At 33.6% G+C, this 23,515-nt stretch overlaps 1 protein-coding gene and 1 non-coding gene across 5 annotated transcripts; both read right to left on the reverse strand.

The window, feature by feature from the left end:
* Positions 1-489: 489 nt before the first annotated feature.
* On the reverse strand, positions 490-4,563 carry LOC107782595 (putative E3 ubiquitin-protein ligase RHB1A). 4 transcript variants are annotated; one of them, XM_016603493.2, is made up of 7 exons: positions 4,367-4,563; positions 4,176-4,271; positions 2,965-3,037; positions 2,478-2,626; positions 1,547-1,919; positions 1,308-1,417; positions 490-1,067 (listed from the first exon to the last, which is right to left on the reverse strand). In XM_016603493.2, exons 4-7 carry the CDS (start codon positions 2,541-2,543, stop codon positions 1,044-1,046), a joined length of 573 nt encoding a protein of 190 aa, XP_016458979.1. In that variant the 5' UTR covers positions 2,544-2,626; positions 2,965-3,037; positions 4,176-4,271; positions 4,367-4,563; the 3' UTR covers positions 490-1,043. The 4 variants fall into 4 exon arrangements, with proteins under 4 accessions (XP_016458979.1, XP_016458978.1, XP_016458977.1 ...); XM_016603492.2 differs by having other exon boundaries at positions 2,478-2,629; XM_016603491.2 differs by lacking the exon at positions 2,965-3,037 and having other exon boundaries at positions 2,478-2,629.
* Positions 4,564-10,398: 5,835 nt separating this feature from the next.
* TRNAV-AAC (transfer RNA valine (anticodon AAC)) lies at positions 10,399-10,472 on the reverse strand. Its single transcript has one exon. It is a non-coding gene; the product is annotated as a tRNA-Val (tRNA).
* Positions 10,473-23,515: the final 13,043 nt, after the last annotated feature.

Genomic DNA, 23,515 nt, shown 5'->3' on the forward strand with positions numbered 1-23,515 from the left:
ACGGACAACTTATCTAAGAAATTCTGTCGAGATATACAGATTTATGTTCAATAAAATGAAGGAACTTTTATACTACTTCAGCAAGTTTTCAAGAAATGAGAACAGAAATTTGTATATCTCGACAGAATTTCTTATTTATACAGTACTTCTTTTCGGACGATATGTCCGACAGACAAGCAAATTATAGCGGGAGCAGATAGGCTCACAGTCGCAGGTACTTCGACCGATTAAGGCGGAGAAGATATAAACTCAGACCAAGTGCTGTAGGTGAATTTCAAACCTAAAATCTAGACAGCATCCTATTTTTGCCATCAGGAATCGTGCATTGGTAGTGAAGACTAACGGATGACTGACAATTTACTTATTACTCCTTCCTTCCGCTTAAAAAAGATTCAGTTTAAATTAGCACAAACTTTAATAGATATGTGATCTTAAATAATAATAACATTTGTGTAGTTGTAGAACTTGCAGTGCAATAACATCTATATAACTATGAATGCTTCCTATTAAGGAAATATTGAAAGGTGTCAATCTTTATAAAATACACTAATAAGGAAATAAAAGGAGATGGAGGGAGTACTATTTCGGTTCTAAGCAGGGGAAAACGGAATTATCCATAAGAGACGAGACCCAGGATCATCAAATGTGCCCATAAAACTTGAGGAATATGCCACTGCCATTATCTTTGACAGTAGAATCTGTACAGCAATTGAACATAAGATTACAAAAGAAGAGTTGTACAGGTACAACACTTCGAACTCAGAAGCCATGACTAAAAGCATGTGTTCAGAATTTAATTTTCCAGACATCAAATCTTTCTGTTCTTTGGCTGTGATTAGCTCCCTTCAGCATACATGCAGCCTGCGTTCATCAATTCATCTTCAAGGGTAGGATTTACTAACATAAGCTTCATATACATTGAGAATTTACATTTTATAAGTGAACACAGGCCAAGCCTCCAAGTGAAAAATAACGGCCATGTGTTTGTGCTGCTTCTGTAGGCAGGTATAGACAATGACCAATCAAGTTCGGTTACAAAAGTTTCATAGGTGTTCATAAATCATATCCTGCATCAAGAAAATCAGCAATTGCTCATTTTATGGATCTCAGCGACAAAATTAATGATAAAAAGAAAGGATGAACGTGGTTCGTTGTCAAATGAAAAATATAATGAAGAGCGGTAATGTGAATCAAGAGAAACTCCATCCTTTTCCTCATATACATCTTGGAAAAATGATGACCAAACAGTGGAAGGTAGAAAGAGGAAAAGAAGGGGGTGGGTAGAAGAGAAGGAAAACAAAGTGGACCTGATTGCATATTGGGCATGTTTGACTTCTTTCCATCCACTCAAGAATGCATGAAAGATGAAAATGGTGGTTACATTTTGCAACTATTCTTGGATTGTCAGCATCATATTCTGCAAAACAAGTGCAAAGGATAGACACCAAGACTATAAGCCAATCACAAACAGGTTGATTAAAAAAGCAAAAGGTACGGAGGAGGGCAAAAGTGAAGTCGCCTCTCCAAAAATGTCCATTGTATATACCTTCAAGACATGTGGGACAAACATCCTCTTCGTCAGCTGATTGAATAATAGGTGGATTTGATTTTACAAGGCCAATCCCTGTTTTCTTTAGGGAGGCAAGAAGAAATTCTGTTTCAGCTTTGCAATCAGATTGCTTAATATCTTTACAAGTACTCTCATAGCTATTGTGAAGTAATGGTTCTTCTGTGAACTCGGAACCCCTGGACTGTGGATGCCCCAAAACTACTTCAAACGGAATTGGTGCAGGAGGAGCACGGTAAGTGTCAGGTGTTGATCTGTCTAGGTTCAAATCATCCAGGAAGCCAGAGGTAAGTGCAGTAGCAGCGCTATCATCAGATGTCAAGGACTCATACTCTTCAGAAGCTGGTGGGAACTGCAGAAAGAAGACGGGAACTCTATGGTCAGAGCTTGAGAAGAAAAGAAGGCCATAGGAAAAAGGTTATATTAGGAAGAGCGATCAATGAACAAAAAAGGTGCGAGTCCATCTGCAGAGGACACAAGTAGTAAAACTGATGCGTATGACTTCAGAGAGCATACAGTATATACAAAATCAGTTGCTTTCTTTTTCCTTCAAGTTTGAGTTTCATCACGAATACAATCACTGCGTTCAGGTTTATAAGGAACCAAGAACTGAATCAAGTATTCAAGTTTCTCCTTATATAAAATCAGTAGAGGTCTTTCGATGTTGCTTAATAGAACAATGCATGAGCCGAACTTACTATTAGTACAATATTTTGAGGAACTGTTTTAGCAGGTAACACACTTACATTCAATAAGCCATCATTTTAAGAAATATCATAATATCAGCAAGCACAGACAAGTCCAAAAAGGACAATGTTATAGAAAGTGAATGCATCAATAGGACAAAATCTGGAAGAACTTATGCTAGTTGGATGTTTCCATATGTAGACTGATCGGAATCATTACTAACATAGTAAAAGATTGGTGTTCCATGAAGCTGGGGCGGCTTCCTTGAAGAGCAACAGCAACCTCCCATTCCTAGCAGTTATTTTAGTTGTCAATGTATATGTCGTATTTCCTGACACATTATCTTCTCCTTTCGTATGTATAGGCAAGGCACTGCTGAAACAAAAAAGGGAGAGTGGGTGGCCATTTAGAAAATATACAGAGTAATCACAAAAAAGAAATGCTCGGTTAACAAGGAGTAAGGCAACAGAGATATGAAGACAAGGATCAAGAATACTGCACAAAAGAGCTTCTTGAAACAACAACATAAAACTACTTTCTGTTGGATCTCACGTAATACACGTCAGCTATAACAATTTAGGACCAAGCTAAGTACTTAGTTTATGCTCCTCCGCATAGTTTGAAGAAACATTTTTGCTTTTCTTCAATTTCTATACTGAAAGTCCCTAATTCTATGATAACAAAGACAAATCATAGGTGGTTAAACTCACTTCTTTGCACGAAAACATTGATGTTAATACAGGCTGAGACACTCTTTGTACCGACTCTCAACCAACATGTTTCCTAATTAAAACAACAAAGACAAATCATAGGTGGTTAAACTCACTTCTTTGCACGAAAACATTGATGTTAATACAGGCTGAGACGCTCTTTGTACCAACTGTCAACCAACATGTTTCCTAATTAAAACAAGTTACGGAATAACGCTTAAAAAAAACTAGTCATGGAATAACACCACAGGAGTCACAGAATACAAGGTCATGTACAGGCTTGGCAATCCACCATTAGAATACTGATCTCGTCATCTGATTGAGCCTGCCCATTTCGATATGGAAACTTTGTACTAAACATGTTCCAAAGATTGCATATGGACCGACTTATAGAAGCAAATTATCTAATATGTATAAATCAGGCTTATAGTAACCCAATTAATTTGGGAGATTAGTGATGGTCTTTCCTATGGACTTGAACTTTGCCTAAGAATCATTGATTATGCTATATATTTACAAACCACAAGACTTCAACAACATTTTCTGGTTACAACTACTTCACCAACAAGCACTAGCACTTGTTAATTCAAACAAACTAATCCTTTGAGCAAATGTTAACTCACGAAAGGTGAAATACTGAAATGATAGCACAAACTGAGAAAACAGAAGCTTTACACAAGAAACCTGATCAGTAGACCACAACCAAATAAAATTTCACAAATTCTAACTACACCATCTTCAGTTTCAGAAGCATGCACATATACAGGCAGTGGCACACCAGAAAGACCATTGAGGAAAATTACAAACTAAGAAAAGCAGAATCTATACTCAATTAATAAACCAACCGGACAACAACAAAAACTTCACCTCAATTCTAAGCTAGTTGGGGTAGGCTATATAAACCCTCATCCAAACAAATTTCAGAAAATTAACTAAAACCACCTTCAGTTTCAAAAGCACATACATAAAGAAGCAGTGGCACACCAGAAATACCTAGAGAGAAAAAATAGAATCACTTTGCTAAAAGACAATAGAATTAATAGGACAAACTCAGAAAAACAGAATCTTTACACACTAAACCTGACCCATAGACCAGACACAATAAGTTTCAGAAGGCTAAACTACACCCACTTTCAGTTTCAAAAGCACAAACATACACAGTCAACTGCACAACAAAAAGAAGACAAACTGAGGAAAAACAGAAGCTTTACCTCGCCAAATATCTTGCTTCTTCTTTCTTCTGAAAAAGGTTTCTGCTTGAAATTAGTAACTAGATAGGTGAAAAACAGAATCTTTACTGAAGAAACCTGATAAATAGACCACACCCAAATAAATTTCAGAAAATTTAAAAACATATGTATAATAAAGAGGCAGCGGCAATACCTAAAAACAGAACCTTTACCTTACTAAAGATTCTTCTTTTTTGTGTTTGGTGAAAGAACAAGCTTGAAATGGAAATTAATGGGATGAAGAAGAATCTAAGACAGTGAATGGTGAAGGGGCTGCTGCTTGACTTTTGAGAAGGACAAGGAAAAAAACTGAACAAAAGGAGTTCCATTCATTGTTTTGTCACCTTTTTCAAACTTTTTGGTAGAGATGTGAGTTAATGCGAATAGTACAAAGTTTAGGGGTCGGCATAGAAAAAAACAAAATGATTTGTATAGAAAATTCGCGATGTTTTTGGATTCGACAAGTACAATAAGCTATCGGGACACAAAAAGTACAATATATTATAAAATAAATACAATAAAGTAAAAGACAACTATAGAAAAACTGATATATTATTCAAATTTGAAACTTATGTACATAATGAACTGAAAACTTTTCTATTTATAGAAGAAAGGAAGCAGATGCGAGGCTTTTCTTTAGTTACTTGTAAGCTGTCTGCATGAACTGCTGCTTGCAACATGTCTGTTTAATAAGAAGGTACTGCAAATCATTTTATTGAGCTGCTTGCAACCTGCCTACATCAGCTGCTTGTAGATAAATTTCAACAGAGTATTAAATGGATAATCTTGTTCAGGAAAATTATCTATAGCGGAGTAATAAATGGACATCCACAATATAATTATTTTCATAACACTCCCCCTTGGATGTTCATTAAAAGATATTGTGCCTCGTTAAAACCTTACTAGGAAAAAATCCTGTGGAAAAAATCCTAGTGAAGGAAAAAAGTACACATATTTAGTAATACGCATTGCTAGTTGCCTCATTAAAAACCTTATAAGGAAAACCCTATGGGAAAAAACCTTAGTAAGGAAAAAAGAATACATCGCGTATTTTACTCCCCCTAATGAAAACCTTGTTTCAAATATTTGAGTCTCCGCATTCCAATCTTGTATACCATTTTCTCAAAAGTTGAAGTTGGTAAAGATTTAGTGAATAAATCTGTCGGATTGTCACTTGAACGGATTTGTTGCACATCAATGTCACCATTTTTCTGAAGATCGTGTGTGTAGAATAATTTTGGTAAAATGTGCTTCATTCTATCTCCTTTTATAAATCCTCCCTTCAATTGGGTTATGCATGCAGCATTGTCTTCGTATAAAATTCTGAGTCTTTTCTCACATTCCAAACCACATTTTTCTCGAATAAAATAAATTATTGATCTCAACCATATGCATTCCCTACTTGTTTCATGAATAGCTATTATTTCAGCATGATTTGAAGAAGTAGCAACAATAGATTGCTTTGTGGAGCGATGTGATATGATAATACCTTCATATGTAAACACGTACCCGGTTTGAGATCTAGCTTTATGGGGATCAGATAAATAATCTGCATCTGCATAACCAACAAGATCTGCACTACCTTTGTTAGAATAAAATAAACTCATATCAAGAGTTCCCTTTAAATATAGCAATATATGCTTAATCCCGTTCCAATGTCTCCGTGTAGGAAAAGAACTATATCTTGTAAGTAAATTAACAGAAAATGTTATGTCAGGCCTTGTAGCATTAGCACGATACATTAGTGCACCAATTGCACTAAGATAGGGTACTTCGGGACCAAGGAGTTCCTCATCCTTTTCTGGAGGTCGGAATAAATCTTTATTCACTTCAAGTGATCGAACTGCCATTAGTGTACTTAATGGGTGTGCTTTGTCCATGTAAAAGCGTTTTAATACCCTTTTTGTATAGGCAGATTGATGGATAAAGATTTCGTCTGCTAAATGTTCAATTTGCAGACCAAGACAAAGTTTTGTCTTTCCAAGATCTTTCATCTCAAATTCTTTCTTAAGATATTCAATTGCTTTTTGGAGCTCTTCTGGAGTTCCAACAAGATTTATGTCATCAACATAAACAGCAAGTATAACAAATTCTGATGTCATGTTCTTTATAAAAATACATGGACAAATAACATCATTTATGTAACCTTCTTTCAACAAATATTCACTAAGGCGATTATACCACATGCGCCCAGATTGCTTTAAACCGTACAAAGATCTTTGTAATCTAATTGAATAAATTTCCTGAGATTTTGAATTCGCTTCAGGCATTTTAAATCCTTCAGGGATTTTCATATAAATTTCATTATCAAGTGAACCGTACAGATAAGTTGTAACTACATCCATTAGATGTATTACAAGCTTTTCATGCAGTGCTAAACTGATAAGATATCGAAATGTTATGGAATCCATAACGGGTAAATATGTTTCTTCATAATCGACTCCAGGTCGTTGTGAGAATCCTTGTGCAACAAGCCGAGCCTTGTATATTTCAACTTCATTTTTATCATTCCTTTTTCGTACAAAAACTCATTTATGACCAATTGGTTTTATACCAGCAGGTGTTTGGACTACTGGTCCAAAGACCTCTCTTTTAGCAAGTGACTTCAATTCCGATTGAATTGACTCTTGCCATTTTTGCCAATCATATCTTTGTCGACATTATTCGACAGATCGGAGTTCAAGATTCTCACTATCTTGCATAATGTTAAGTGCAACATTATATGCAAAAATATTATCCACCACTATTTCAGATCGATTTAAATTAATCCTATCACCAGTAGAACTTATTAAAAGTTGCACACTCACTTGAGTCTCGGGTTTATTGATTTCTTTAGGAATCTCAGAACTAATCAGATATTGCGTCTCTTAAGGAGATCCCTTCATAATATCATTTTGATTATTTATCGATTTTCTTTTTCTAGGATTTCGATCCTTAGAACCAAAAGGCCTACCACACTTCAGGCGTGCTTTAGGTTCACTAGCTCTCATGCTAGTAGATGGTCCTGTTGGGACATCAATTCGAATAGGAATATTCTCTGCAGGGATATGTGACTTAGTTATCCTTTTCAAATTATTAAATGCGTCTAGCATTTGATTTGCTATATTTTGTAAATGGATGATCTTCTGGACCTCCTGATTATATATAGGGGTATGTGGATCAAAGTGAGATAATGATAAAACTTTTCACATAATTTCTCTTTTGATTTCCTTTTTCTCTCCCCCTAATTATGGGAAATTTGTTTCATCAAATCAACAATCTGCAAATCAAGCAGTAAATAAATCTCTCGTCAATGGTTCAAGATAGCGAATAATAGAGGGTTATTCAAACCCAATATATATTCCTAACCTTCTTTGGGGGCCCATCTTATTGCGCTATGGTGGTGCTACTGGCACATATACAGCACATCCAAAAATTCGTAGATGGACAATATTTGGTTCATGACCAAAAACTAATTGTGACATAGAATATTTATTATAATGTGTCGGTCTGAGACTGATAAGTGATGTTGCGTGCAAGATAGTATGGCCCCAAACAGTAATGGGCAATTTTGTTTTCATAAGTAGTGGTCTTGCTATCAATTGCAGTCGTTTAATAAATGACTCTGCAAGGCCATTTTGAGTATGAACATAAGCTACAGGATGTTCAACTTTTATTCCAACTGATAGACAGTAATTATCAAAAGCTTGAGATGAGAATTCTCCAGCATTATCAAGGCGAATAGCCTTTATATGATAATCTGGGAATTGTACCCTTAATCGAATTATTTGAGCTAATAACTTTACAAACGCCAGGTTGTGAGATGATAGTAGGCACACATGAGACCATCTTGAAGATGCATATATTAGGACCATCAAATATCTAAACAGCACACTTGGTGGGTGAATAGGTCAACATATATCCCCATGTATACGTTCTAAAATGGCAGGGGATTCAATGCCAACCTTCATTGGTGATGGTCTAGTGATCATTTTGCCTTGATAACAAGCATCACAAGAAAATTCATTATTTGTAAGAATCTTCAGGTTCTTTAATGGATGTCCACTCGAATTTTCAGTAATTCATCTCATCATTATTGATTCGGGATGGCCCAAACGGCCATGCCAAAGCACAAAGGTATTTGAATCAGTAAACTTCCGATTTACGATAGAGTGTACTTCAACTGTACTAATCTTTGAATAGTATAAGCGAGAAGATAAAGTTGGTAACTTTTCTACAATGCATTTCTGGCCAGAAATATTCTTTGTAATACAAAGATATTCCACGTTCATTTCATCTATTGTCTCAACATGATATCCATTTCGGCGAATATCTATAAAACTCAACAACTTTATTCGGGACTTGGAGGAGAACAATGCATTGTCGATAATAAGTTTTGTTCCCTTAGGCAGAAATACAGTAGTTCTTCCGGAGCCTTCAATCAAACTTATATTACTAGAAATTGTAGAAATATTTGCTTTTTCCTTATGCAAATAAGAAAAGTATTTCTGATCTTTGAATATGGCATGAGTTGTTCTATTATCAATTACACAAATATCTTCATGATTGTTCTTTAATGAAACATAATTTGAGGATTATCCATATTCTTCAAAATGACATAAACAAAATAAATATGATAGTAAACATCACTTTCAAAGCATAACTTTTATTTATGTACAACAATTGCATAACCATACTATCTACTACAAACAACAAAAATTAAAATATTTACATCTCTCATGATTTATCACCGATCACATGACTTATTTCTCCTTCTAGGAGTGTAAAATAATCAGTTATATCCAAATGCATGAAGTCTAAATTATCTTCAGAAATAAAATTTACTTCAGCATTTTTCTCTGTCTTCTTCAGAGAGGCTTGATATAGCTCTACCAGGTGTTTTGGCGTACGACATATACGTGACCAGTGCCCTTTTCCTCCACATCTATAGTATGCATTTTCTGGCTTTGCTGCTTGCACCGCTTCATGCTTTTGTTCCTTCCTTTTCCACTGCTGGTGGTGAGGAGGGTTCTTTGGTGCATTGTTATTACCACGATTAGAGTTTCCTCCCCGACCACGGCCATGACCACGACTGGGGCCACGTCCTCTTCCACGCTTAGCTTGGTGGAAGTTCGTCTCATTCACTTCAGGGAATGGACAAGAACCAGTAGGTCGGCTTTCATGGTTTTTCATTAATAGCCCATTATGTTGCTCGGCTACAAGAAGATGTGAGATAAGTTCAGAATACTTTTTGAATCCCATCTCTCGATATTGCTGATGTAGGAGCATATGGCATGAAAAATGATGAAAGTTTTCTCCAACATATCATGATCAGTAATATTGTCACCACATAGTTTCAATTGGGAAATAATTTTGAACATAGCAGAATTATACTCACTGGTAGATTTAAAATCTTGTAGCCTTAGATGAGTCCAATCATATCATGCATGTGGAAGAACGACCATCTTCGGGTGGTCATATCTATTTTTCAAATTATTCCACAGTATGACTGGATCTTTAACAGTAAGATATTCCATTTTCAGGCCCTCATCAAGGTGATGGCATAGGAATATCATTGCTTTGGCACGGTCTTGGTTTGATGCCTGATTTTTATCTTTGATGGTGTCTGCTAGACCCATCGCATCAAGATGAATTTCGGCATCAAGCACCCAAGACATGTAGCTTTTGCCCGATATATCTAGGGTTACAAACTCAAGTTTAGAAAGATTTGACATTATTTAGAAAAAGAAAGTTCGTACCTCTGATACTTTCAAAGTATTTTTTCGAGATGGCAGAGTCTCGTGCTGATAACGTGTTATAAAATAAAGACAGTAAAGTAAAGACAAGTATAGAGAGAAACTGATATATTATTCAAACTTCAAACTTATGTACATAATGAACTAAAAACTCCTCTATTTATAGAAGAAAGGAAGCAGCTGCGAGGCTTTTCAGGAAGCAGTTGCAAGGTTTTTCTTTAGCTGCTTGTAAGCTGTCTGCATGAGCTGCTTGCAACCTGCCTGCATCAGCTGCTTGTAGATAAACTTCAACAGAGTACTAAATGGATAATCTTTTTTTAGGAAGATTACCTATAGCGGAGTAATAAATAGACATCCACAATATAATTATTTTCATAACACAATAAAGCTATTCTATGGTGGTGTTTTTTCCTGTTTTCTCCCAATATTAAAGTGGCAATTGACGATTAAAAAAATAGATACGCAAAAACTGGCGTCGCCCGGACTTGAACCGGAGACCTTCAGTGTGTTAGACTGACGTGATAACCAACTACACCACGACACCATCGGATGCTTTCTTTTAAAAATATTTAAAATACAATTAATGTGTTTGAAAAATAAAAACACTTTACCAAAGAATTATTCAAATATCTACTTAAAATAACATGAATACATAAAAAATATATTAAGTCACTGAATTGTAAATAATGTGATTATTATATATAGTCATATACTTAAACAAAAATTATCAAGATAACGTTCGTTGAGTATGGTGCAAACAACCCAATAAGCAAAATGCGCACAAAATATGTATAGTGAGACATATTACTACGTCAAGTGTTAATGTAGCTAATGCGCCTCGACTTTTAGGACGTAGTTCTGTGAGATTTTAGCCTCGTGGCAGTCACTATATTATTTATAATGATGAAAATGTCATAAATTAAATTGTATAAACAATTAAACACTATTACCATAGCCTATAGGGATTTTGAACTATTTTGATGAAGAAAAAAAAGATCTCATGCACAGCCCGCCAAAGAAATCATCCAATAGACTGTAGAGGGCAGCTGCTTAGCCGCAACGCAGGAGAATAATAATAGAAAATCACGGCGAAAGTGAAAGAATATGTGCTAAAGTATTTAAAGGTGTAACCATCAATGTATTTGCAGGCCTAAAAAGGCATTTTACATAATAATAACAAATGGTGGAAAGTGGAGATAACATTCTTGTCAATATTGTACCCAAGTTGCTTAAAAAGATAACCACTTTAATGGTGTTGCGGCTGACACATCTTATTGTAGGTATAATATTAATGATGGTAATTAGCAGGTAAAACTACAGACAATTGTTCTTTCTTCGTCACCTTTAAGCAAAGTCACCTTGTCTGTTCCTCCATTCCTACTGCGTCCATTTATCTTATTATGTGTAGCTATATATTCACTCAAATTATTTATTAAAAATGGGTTGGATAATAAATTTTTTTAAAAACGGGTCAAATATGAATAAGAATCATATTATTCATTTAGAAAATGGGTAACTAATAAGTTTAACTTTTACATTTGTAAACCTTCAAATTGGGGGTTCCTCAAGTTTCGGAGACTAGGAATTCTCCCAAAATTGATCATATTCAAGAAGCCGTGAATAATATGGATATTCATATTATCCGCCGGCTAACTTAATTTTTATCCGTATTAAATATGGATCGAGTTGGATAATTTATCTGTTTTGCATTACCCATTTTTATATCTGACCCCGTTTGCCACCCCTAATTATCTATGATAATTCATATACAAAGACTGGAACTCTAACGGAATATGCTTGATGACAACATATAGTATATTGTTAAGAAAAGATATGTGCTCCGAATGAAATAAAAAATGAGAGTATTATAAGAAAAGTTAAATTATGGTGGATGTTTACTCTTCTCCACTCACACTACTCTAATATTTGTGGAGTTATGATTGTAACTCCATAACTTCTCCCATGATCTTCCTCTCAAATGCTTAGTAACATGTTCAATGATATATTTTACAATAGTGATTATTCACTTTTCATGCCTATATAAAGGCCTTGTAATAAATTGAAAAAGAAATAAGAATCTCTCTATATCTCTTTCTCTCTATATCTCTTAGCTTGTTTTTCATTGTTCTATATTGTTACTTTGACTTATATTTTATAACACTATTGCCAAAATTATCCAGATTTTATTCAGAAAGGTATGTAGTATTACAGACACGTCTTTCTGCTACAGCAACAAGTCAGAGTTTTAAACCAGATAAGTTTGTATCACTATTTAGAACAAGCAATGGTCTGGTTATTAGAAAATTAGTATTTATATGGCTGCTAAGGATGTCACCTTGTTAAATTTTCATGAACTAAATAATAGGTGGCATGCGGTATACTAAATAATCTACAAAATTAAAATTATACTTTATTATGTATGCTTATGGTTTTACCTTATAATACGATTTTAGTATGCCTAGTATAATGATTATACATTAGTTTACTGTCAAATATAATATAATAATAATAATAATATTCTTAACTATTTTATTTTGATAAGAAAAAATATTAGTACAAGAAGTATGTACTACACCAAAATTCTTATCAAGTTAACATGTTGAATCATTTTCATATGGAAAGCATATAGTAGTAGATAGTAGACAGTGATTTGTCCACTATTTTTTTTACTCATGTAACGATCCAACTTGTCGTTTTAAGAATTTACGCCCCGTTCAGCGACTTAAGGTCTCGAGTAGCTTCGTAAAATGTATTATGACCCGTGTGTGTTGTCGAGTTTGGTTTTCGAAAGTTTCGGAATTTAATTTAAAGAACAATTCTCATTTTTAAGCTTAAATAGAAAGAGTTGATCGGAGAGTTGACTTTTGAGTAAACGACCCCAGAATAGAATTTTGATGATTTCAATAGCTCCGTATGGTAATTTTGGACTTAGGAGCGTGTCCGAAAAAATATTTGGAAGTCCGTAGTGAAATTTTGCTTGAAATAACGAAAGTTGAATTTTTGGAAAGTTTTACTAGTGAGTTGACTTTTTGATATCGGAGTCGGAATTCAGTTCTGAATTTTTTTTTATATTCGTTATGTCATTTATGACTTGTGTGCAAAATTAGAGGTCAATCAGAATTGATTTGATACGTTTTGGCGCAAAATATAGAAGTTGGAAGATTTGAAAACTCATAATTCGATTTGATGCGCGATTCGTAATTTCGGCGTTGTTTGGCGTGGTTTGAAGCCTCAACTAAGTTCGTATTGTATTTTGGGACATGTTGGTATATTTGGTTAAGGTCCCGAGGGCCTCGGGTGGATTTCGGAAGGTTAACGGATCAATTCGGACTTGAAGAAAAGCTGCTGGAATATCTAGGCAGCAGCTGATGCTTTCGCTTCTGCGAAAGTTTCATCGCAGAAGCGACCTCGCAAAAGCGAGAAAATCATTGCAGAAGCGACATGAAAGGGAGCTTGGCAAAGGCTGGTTGGAACACGCAGAAGTGAAGCTGACAGCTTGCTGGGGTTTTTTTGGACAGCAATATACGGAATTTCTGATGCGCACAGATGACTTTGGAAGCTTATATCTCGAAATCTATAAAGAATCTGGAAATTATCAAAACATGAAAGTTGTAGCTCTTTGATTCTAGTTTCCATAATGATAAACCATTTATTATTCGAATATGTTTACAAAAAGTTATGGCTGATTGACTGAAGCTGGTACTGCAAATTTTGGCTACAACAGTGTGCATCGCCAGAAATTTCTGCTGCATAGGGCTCACTTTGGGAGCTTATATCTCGCAATCTATTAGAATTTGGGCGATGAGCAAAACAAAAAAGTTGTATCACTTTGTATCTAGTTTGCAGAAATTTAAACCGTTTGCCAGTTGGAGTTGAGTACAAGAAGTTATGGTTGATACACTATAGGATGTTGAAGAAGAGGTTGATGTTTTCAACATAAACATGTAATGATCCAAAGGTCCATTTTTAGTTCTAGAGATCGAAATTCGATTTTGAGACTTTCAAGATTTTGATAATGAATTATAGGAGTGATCTGAAAAGTTTGGTCTAATTTCAGCAAGTCGCGATTGAGTTTTTAGTGCGAAACATGAGTTAACTGTTTAACGAGCAAAATTGATATCGCATTAAGCAAATGAGTTCCGAATTGAGTTTCGATTGAACGATTAGGTTCGTATTATTATTTGTGACTCATAGGAATAAGAATCGTCAAATTCCGAGTTCGTATGATGGAGTTAGAGCTTTTTTAGTGAAAACAAAACTGCTGGTGTAAACAATCTTGGTGCGCACCTTTAGCGGTCAGATTTGACACTTTTAGCGACAAGATTGGACTTTTAGCAACCGGAATAGTGTTTTTTGGGCAGAAACTTAAGGACCAAATATGGTCATTTCCTTCATTTCGTTTTGGATTTTTGGAGCACGATTCTTGGGCGATTTTGAGGATTTCTTCAAGACTTCAACTTGGATAAATGTCCTATATCCAAAAGTGATTATATTTCATAAATCCATGGTCATATTCATCATTTATTTCGGATTTAAATGGAAGAAATCAAGATTTTTGCAAAACGTTTCAAGAACGAAAATTTTAGATTTGAAGGTCGAGTTGTTATCGGAATTTAATAAAATTGGTATGGGTGGACTTGTAATTGAATGGGTTGTCGGATTTTGTGAGTTTTGTTGGATTCCGAGATGTGGTCCCCACATGCGATTTTTGAGTTAAATTTTGGATTTTGTTAGAAAATTAGTATTTTCATATGGAATTAATTCCTATAATTAGTACTGAATTGAATTAATTTGGTTAGATTTGAGCTGTCCGGAGATCAATTCAAGCAAGAAGACGATTTTGGAATATCAACATAACTTCAAAAGGGTAAGTATCTTGCCTAACATTGAGTGGAGAAAATTTCCCTTAGACATTGAGTCTTATGTGCAATTTGTGTAATTGAAAACCATGTACGCAAGGTGACGAGTACGTACTTAGTTTATAACCTTACTTTATTGAAAATAAATTAATCGTGCGGATTTTATGTATAGACATATTTGGCACTAGAGTTATCCGTGCAGTTGTGATAGAGATATGGGCACGAGGTGCCGTAAAAATATGAAAGTGGCTGAGACCCATATTTTTATGATTATGAGATGAGGTGTCACAAGATGACTTTTATTTGAAAGGATTATATTCAAAATATTATTGGAAAGAATTATATTCGTAAGATATCTATTTGAAGGAATCATATTAGAAAGAGATTTATTTGAAAGAATTTTATTCTGAAGAGTATTATTTGAGAAGCATATAGGCGAAAGATTTATAGTTGAAGGACTTGATTTAATTGGATGTACTTGTATTTATTATTTGTTGAGCAATATTAATGGTGTTCTTGTTGCCCTGTTGTGCATATCACTGGTTGATTTGTGTTGCCCTTATTATTATTTGTTTTCTATTATTTTGTATACTATATTGCACAGGTTATTAGACTAGTGAGTGTCTTGATTGTACCTCGTCTCTACTCCACTGAGGTTAGTCTTGATACTTACTGGGTACCGACTGTGGTGTACTCATACTATACTTCTACACATTTTTGTGCATAGCCATGTATTGGAGATATCAGACTCAGACAGAGTTAGAGTGTGATCGCAAGGATTCAAGGTAGAGCTACTTGGTCGTCGCAGTACCTTGGAGTCTTTCCATTTTATTGTACTGTTAATTATTAATCAAACAATATTGAGTATTCGATCCTTGAGATCATTTCATGTAATCAGTTAGAGTTCGTGACTTAGTATTACCAGTCTTGGGAAGTTGATAGAATTATTTCCGATGTTGGTTTTGACACTATATTTTAAAAAATAATTGGCTTGAATTGTAATTATAATCGGCTTACTTAGTCTTAAAGACTAAGTGCCATCACGACACCTGTGGTGACTTTTTTGGGTCGTGACAATTCCCTGATTGACTTAAAGGTTATGCTATATCTCTTTGTTTTTCTAGAGAGCATAATACTTAGTTTCCACAAAAGTGCATGGTAACTAGTAGTAATATTATTCTATTTGATACATCATTTTCCCCTAATGTTCTGGTCATATCACTTTCATCTTGAAGTAGGCTTATTGCAGCAAAGACCACATGTAAATTTTTAATATTATTTTGTATTTTTATATATCTGTTTAACACTAATTACTTAGCTGATTTGAGTAAACGAAAGTCTATTGTTGAGAATTATATCCAAATGACATTATTAAGAGTTTAACTCAAGAGGTAAGCATTTCCTCCGTATTTGAAATTATTTTTGTCCTTTGCTATTAATTATATCAACTTCAATGAGTTCAAGTCACAATGCACCATAAGGGTAAGACATCAGGATCAAATCCTGATGCTCCATGATGATAAGAGTTGGGTTTGAGTCCCAATTCCTTATGGTCTAACATGCCTTTATATTAGTAATGCATTCGGTTTGAGTCCCAATGTACTATATTGATGATATAATGATGACTAAAGAAAAATAATATATTTTTCATGAAAAGGCATGAAGCGTGTCCCACTTGATTTGCTCCATTCTTGAAGTGGATGTGGTAGCGGTGTATAATAAGTCTAAATGAAGACAAGTGATTGACGAATGAATGTGGGCGTGCCAAAGACCAAAATAATGATAGTCATCATTATGGCAATTATAATAAAGAAAACAATAAGGGTTCTCAAGATAATCCTTCAAAAGTCAAGGAAATGTGTATCAATATGGTCTGTAAATATGAGGCACATTAAGATGATTATGGTCCATTCTTTGAAAATGTGACTTGTGATAAGCATTGTAAATGCAGACCCATTTCTGAAAGTGAATGTGAAAATGTATATGTGATACAAATTATGCACAAAAATATATTTATACATGATTGAATCAATACTACAACTCACCTATACGAGAGATTTGAGAGAAGTAAAGATAATAAATATTACGGTGTAGTTACATGAATATGTCATTGGTCGCGTACATGTGATACGCCAAAAATATTTTGGCATGCCTTATAAAAGTTATTAAAGGCAAAATTAAAGCAAGAAATGATTTTGCTTATGATGATTTGACCATGACAATTATTATTATATGATTTTTTCTGTAAAGGAGATATTCACCATATGGATGGTGTGACAAAAGATCTAGTACAAAATCAATTAAGAGTTCCAGAAGAGCTAATTTATTACTACCTGGATGGGTAAAATTATTCATGACATTAATATTGTAGTAAGTCTCAAAAGAAACTTTTTGAGTTTCAAATGTACAAGCCAAAGTGGTTGGCATATTGAGATTATAAATGAAAGGAAGATTGAATATCTTCAAATTACTATAATCATACTAGGTAAATATAAAAGGTTACCTGACTTTTCTTCTATTTGTATTTTGTACTACACAAGCATAAGCATGATGATGGAATTTCATGCCACAAGTAAACTAGAGGTTTACTGAAACAAATATTAGTTGGCATGACCGGTTGGCCATTCCGGTTCAATTATGATGCGAAAATTAATTGAGAATTCACGTATATTGAAGAAATAGAAGATTCTTCAAGAATTCTCTTATGCTGCTTATTCTCATGATATATCAGTTAAGGCTGAGATTGAATCCTTTGATTTCTAAAATGAATAAAATGTGATAAATATATGGGCCGAGTCACCTGCCATGTGGACCGTTTACTATTATATGATTTTAATCGATGCATCTATTGTATGGTCATATGTGCATTTGTTATCAACTTGCAGTTTGACTTTTGCAAGGTTGTTTGCTCAAACTATTAGAGCACAGTTCCAGAATATAAATATGGTGATTTAACTTGATAATGTTGGTTTAAATCCAAGTTGGTTTAGCAGAAATTGTATGCCTCCAATTATAGCTAAACCATTGATTATGAGAATAAAACTCCCAAAATAAAATTTGGTATGAGATGTATTATTTAATATATAACAACACTTGTACGTATCTAGCCAAGTTATGAAAATTTTTCCCTATCACAATCGGTTCAGGGTCAGGAACCAAATAATTTCTATATAGAAATATGGATGTACTATATGATTTAATTAAGTCACCAAAATGCACAAAGATGAGTTCTCAAAGAAGGTTGGAAAATGTGTTGGTGATCCCAACATTAGGGGAGAAAATGGGCAACTGAGAAAGTGATACGTGAAATGAAATATTATGAATATATATAGATCTTCGTACAAGAAAATATGAACTTGAAGTTCAAGTGATAATTCCTTTACAAATTGTTGCCAGACACATTTGCTGACCCAAAGCTAAATGTTATATTGTCAGCTGCTAATACTCCAAATAGAATAAAGTCCATGAGGGACAGAGTCTATGACACGCAAGAAGCGTAACAGACCAATCGGTTCCAAAGATAAAACTCCTTGAAGAATGAAAGGAGTAAATGATAAAGATGGTCATACCAAGGAGGCAAGTGCTTTATAAGAGCACCACAGCATAACACTTTATAAGACCTAATGGGAGAGGCTAAAGTACCTGAAACTATTGAGATCTCAGTAAGTTATGTCTTTATTGAGTGATGATGGAACCGATGTAAAATGATCGTCGACAATATTGTTAATATAATGTAGCGCTCAATATTATTAATATTGACGAGGATCTTGAGCTCAAATCTATCATGAAATTTGGACAGATAAATGATTGGCCAAAATAAAAAAATACAATTCAACCGGAATTGGCTTCACTCGAAAAACGTGAATTTTTCGGACCAGTAGTCCGAACGCCTGAAGATGTCAAGCCAGTGGGGTACAAATGGGTTTTTGTGCGAAAACGAAATGAGAAATGTGAAGTCGTAAGATATAAAGCACGACTTGTGGCACAAGGTTTTTCGCTAAGGCCTGGTATTGATTATATGGAGACATATTCTCCTGTGGTAGATGCAATTACCGTCAGGTATCTAATAAATCTGGCAGTCTATGAAAAGCTTGATATGCGGTTAATGGATTTTGTCACAGTATACTTATATGGCTCATTGGACAATAAAAGTTTTATGAAAATTTCTGAAGGATTTAAAGTTCCTGAAGCACATAAAACTTTAAGGGAAACTTGTTCAATAAAGCTTCAGAAATCCTTGTACGGATTGAAGCAATCACAGAGGATGTGGTACAATTGCCTTAGCGAGTATTTGTTAAAGGAAGGGTACAAAAATGATCCTATTTGCCCTTGTGTCTTTATTAAGAGGTCTGGATCTGAATTTGTCATCATAACTGTGTATGTTGATGCCTTGAATATCATTGGCACTTCTAAAGAGCTTTCAAAGGCTGTAGAGTGTTTGAAGAAATAATTTGAAATGAAAGATCTTGGTAAGACAAAATTTTGTCTTGGCCTACAAATTGAACATGTAACAAATAAAAATTTTGTCCATTAATCAATATACACTGAAAAGGTTTTAAAGCGATTTTACATAAATAATGCACATCCATTGAGTACCCCAATGGTTGTGAGATCGCTCGACATAAATAAAGATCCATTTCGGCCTCAAGAAAATGATGAAAAGCTCGTTGGTGATGATATCTTAGTGCAATTGGGGTACTGATGTATCTTGCCAACAATACCCGGTCCGATATTGCTTTTGCAGTAAGCTTATTAGCAAGATTCAGCTCCTCCCCAACAAGAAGACATTGGAATGGTGTTAAGCATATATTTAGATATCTCCGGGGAACTCTGGATATGAGATTGTTATTCTAATGAATTCAAGTCAGAAATGATTTGCCATGCCGATGCATGCTATTTATATGACCAACACAAGGCTCGATCTTAAACATGCTATGTGTTTACATGTGGAGGCACTGCCATATCTTGGTGATCGACTAAGCAATCAACTGTGACTACTTCATCTAATCATGCCGAGATAATTATTCGTTAAGCAAGTCGAGAATGTGTATGGTTGAGGTCTATAATACATATTATAAATTACCTACAATTTTGTATGAAGATAGTACTTCATGCATAGTCCAATTGAAGGGAGGATTCATAAAAGGAGAAATGATAAAGCACATTTCACCAAAATTATTTTTCACACATGATCTTCAAAAGAATGGTGATATCAATATACAACAGATCCGTTCAAGTGATAATATGACTGATTTGTTCACCAAATCTCTACTGACGTAAACCTTCACAAAATTAGTGTACAAAATTGGGATGCGAAAGCTTAAGACTGTGAATTGATGCTCTCATCAGGGGGAGTTAATACGCGTTGTACTCTTTTTCCTCTCACAAGGTTTTGTCCCACTAGGTTTTCCTTGGAAGGTTTTTAATGAGGCAACCAAAAGGCACACTACAACATTATGCATCTATAGCTACGAAATCTTAGCTACGAATTTAAAAATTATAGCTAATGCCTAATAATAGCCACAAAAATTAGAATTCTATGGCTATTTGCAAAACTGTAAAATTTATTTGCCTCGAAAATTAAGTTGGTAAAGCTAATTCCTCGTATTAGCTATAATTGCTAACAATCATGGCAATGACTACCTAAATAGCTACAAATTTATTGCTACAAATAAAGTTTGGTAGATAATCATAAATTTTTGCTACGCATCAATAGTTACCTTTTAGCCACAATAAATTATTTAAAACAAAACATTGTAGCTAAATGAATATTTTAGCTTCAAGTCTAAAAATTTGTGGCAATAGTTAAATGATATAGCCACAGATTTATTGATATAATTGACTTATGTAGCTAATCATTAATTTTTAGCCACGAGTTAAATTTTAATAAACTTTAAATATGCAAAAGTTAATTTTAATAGACCATTTGTATGCCTACTTGTAGTCTCTAAACTTATCAATTTACTTTATTTATCAAACTCATATTTTATTTTATTGCACCTTGTTATTTTTGGATGTTAATTATATATATATTTGGTGTAAAAATTCAAAATATATAAATATTTGTGGAGAATTTATGTATGTCTGGTACTTAACTATTTATTTTATATAAGTAATTAGAATAATTTCTTATATTTAAGTATTTATTTTAAATAGGTCCTCATGTATTGAAGACTTTAAGAGTTTTTAATAAGTACTTAGAATAATTTCATATAACTAATGATTCATTTTTAAATAAGTGCTCATATATTGAAGAACTTTGTGATGGTTTTGGTGTATTTAGTTTTGATAAATGACCAAAGCTCCAAATACATATGAGCATATTTAACACTACAAATATTTTTACGACATTATAATTCATATTAATATTTATATAATTCTGTTATAACTATTTCAAAGAATTACGAAATTAATTGATACTTAAGTCTACAGGAAAACTAATTATATTATAATTCATATTCAATATAATGGAATTATAGCTAATTAATGTGTGGATGACTAATTTTATAGAATTTAAAAAATTATAATCTTGCACCAATTACATTATATATATATATATATATATATATATATATATATATATATATATATATATATATATATATTTACTATCTTAATAAGTTTCTAATTGTCATAAATTAAATTATACATTGAATATAAGAATTGAGAATTAAATATGATAAAGATACATGAAGAAGATCATGTTTCTCCTGTGACTATTATTTGATATTTTATAATGTTTACATAATTCGATATTATTAAGTTTCACTTTTAATTTTTTTTTAATATGGTTGATATAGGAGTGTATAACAAAACTAATTATTATATCTTAATTCATATTAAACAAATTGTACTTGTAATTTTCTATACAATTTAAATAAACATGTAATTAATTTTCATTAGATTTGAATAAGCAATATCAAATTTAGACAATATGTTTGTATCTATGTACATTGATTACTAATTACACTCAAGTTAAAATAGATAGAAAAGTTGTATATTTAATGGTCTAATACTATTTTAATAACTTAATAACTATCATAATCTAACTAAACACTAAAATGAAGAAGTTAATATAATTGAAATAGGAGTAAATAACAAAGCTAACAATATCGTATAGGACGAAAAATATTGTAAAGAATACAATATATTATAGAATATCTTTATTTCATGCAAGTTGATTTTTCTATTTTATTTAGTGTAAATTATGTATTTAATTTTTTGCATTTTTCCTAGATAAGTTTCTTACTTACTTGTATTTGTTAGTACTTACATTTCTCTCATTTATGGTATTTATGTTAAGTAAGAAATAAAAGGAAGCAAATAATATATTAACAAAAAGAAAAGGAACATAAAGGCCAATTGGTCCAAACCAAAATCCCCAAAACCTAATAAAAGCCCTTCAAACTCACTTTGTGCGTCCCATTCCCGGTCGCCTCCCCTGCGTTCCCTTCCCAGCCGCCTCCCCCTTTCCTCCATTTTCTCATTTCCTTCTTCAACAACACTTTCTCTCTTCACATGTACATAGCAAACCAACGGAATCATTGGCTAGATAGCCCGACGCCTTCTCTCTTTCTAGGTATGTTTATGTATTTACATCTTAGAATTTCTCAATCTCATACACCTACTTGATTTGAATTTTTGGATTTATATTCTAACAATTTGATCGATATTTTGCTGTATTGTGATAGGTATTGAGTGGAACCTAGAAGATTATAATGTAATGTTGGGAGGAGCCACAATTCGTCGAAAAGACGTTACAAATAAAAATTAGATGAAAATCCTTTCAAAAGTTTTTAGAAAAGTATACAGGTTTGTTTTCTTATCTTGTTGCTGCTAAGAATTCTTGTAAAAGAATTATCTAGACATAATTTTTCTCTCTCTGAACTTCTATTTGTTGAGTTTTTATTTTTTAAGATGAAATAATCTTAAAATGAGGGTGAATGGAAAATTGAGGAAAATAAAATTTTGAGTAAAATTTTAAGTTTTCCCTCTTGACAATGAGACATTGTCCCATATTGGAAGAGGAAAAGATTTTTGGTGGGTATATATATATTTGCTATTCTTGTATTTCTTAAAGAGTTAAGAAGAAAGCAAGCCTCGCGCCGTCGTCGCTCGGCTCGGCTTCGGCTACGGCTACGGCTTCGGATTCGGATTCGGATTTGGTCAATTGATTGATTAATGTTTTGGACCAAATGTATTTGTTAATAGTAAATATTAACGTAAGATTATCCGCATTTATAACGGATATTTTTCAATCCGTGTATTGACCATTTAGCAGCCGCCTAATGCTCTTCCCACCATGAATGTGCTTGCTCCACAAACAAGCTAATGCTTGCTCCACCATGGAGGGTGGACGTTTGGTCTTCTTCAACACTGGCTGCTATATATATGTGCAGCAGATGTTGAAGAAAGACGCTCAACACACAACACACAATTGGCTATACATTGCACTCCTTCCTCTCAGCATTTCCATACGAAACAACCTGAAGGGTTTGTGGTTCCAGGTAAAGAAAAGAAGGTATGTAGACTTGTTAAGTCTCTTTACGGACTAAAACAAGCACTCAAACAATGACATGCGAAATTTGACCAAACAATGTTATCAAATGGTTTTAAGATAAATGAATGTGATAAATGTGTGTACATTAAAAATATTCCAAATCACATAGTCATTGTTTGCCTATATGTGGATGATATGCTGATAATGAGTAATGACATTGCCAACATA

Source organism: Nicotiana tabacum, chromosome 19 (genome assembly GCF_000715075.1).
Source record: "Nicotiana tabacum cultivar K326 chromosome 19, ASM71507v2, whole genome shotgun sequence".
NCBI lineage: Eukaryota > Viridiplantae > Streptophyta > Magnoliopsida > Solanales > Solanaceae > Nicotiana > Nicotiana tabacum.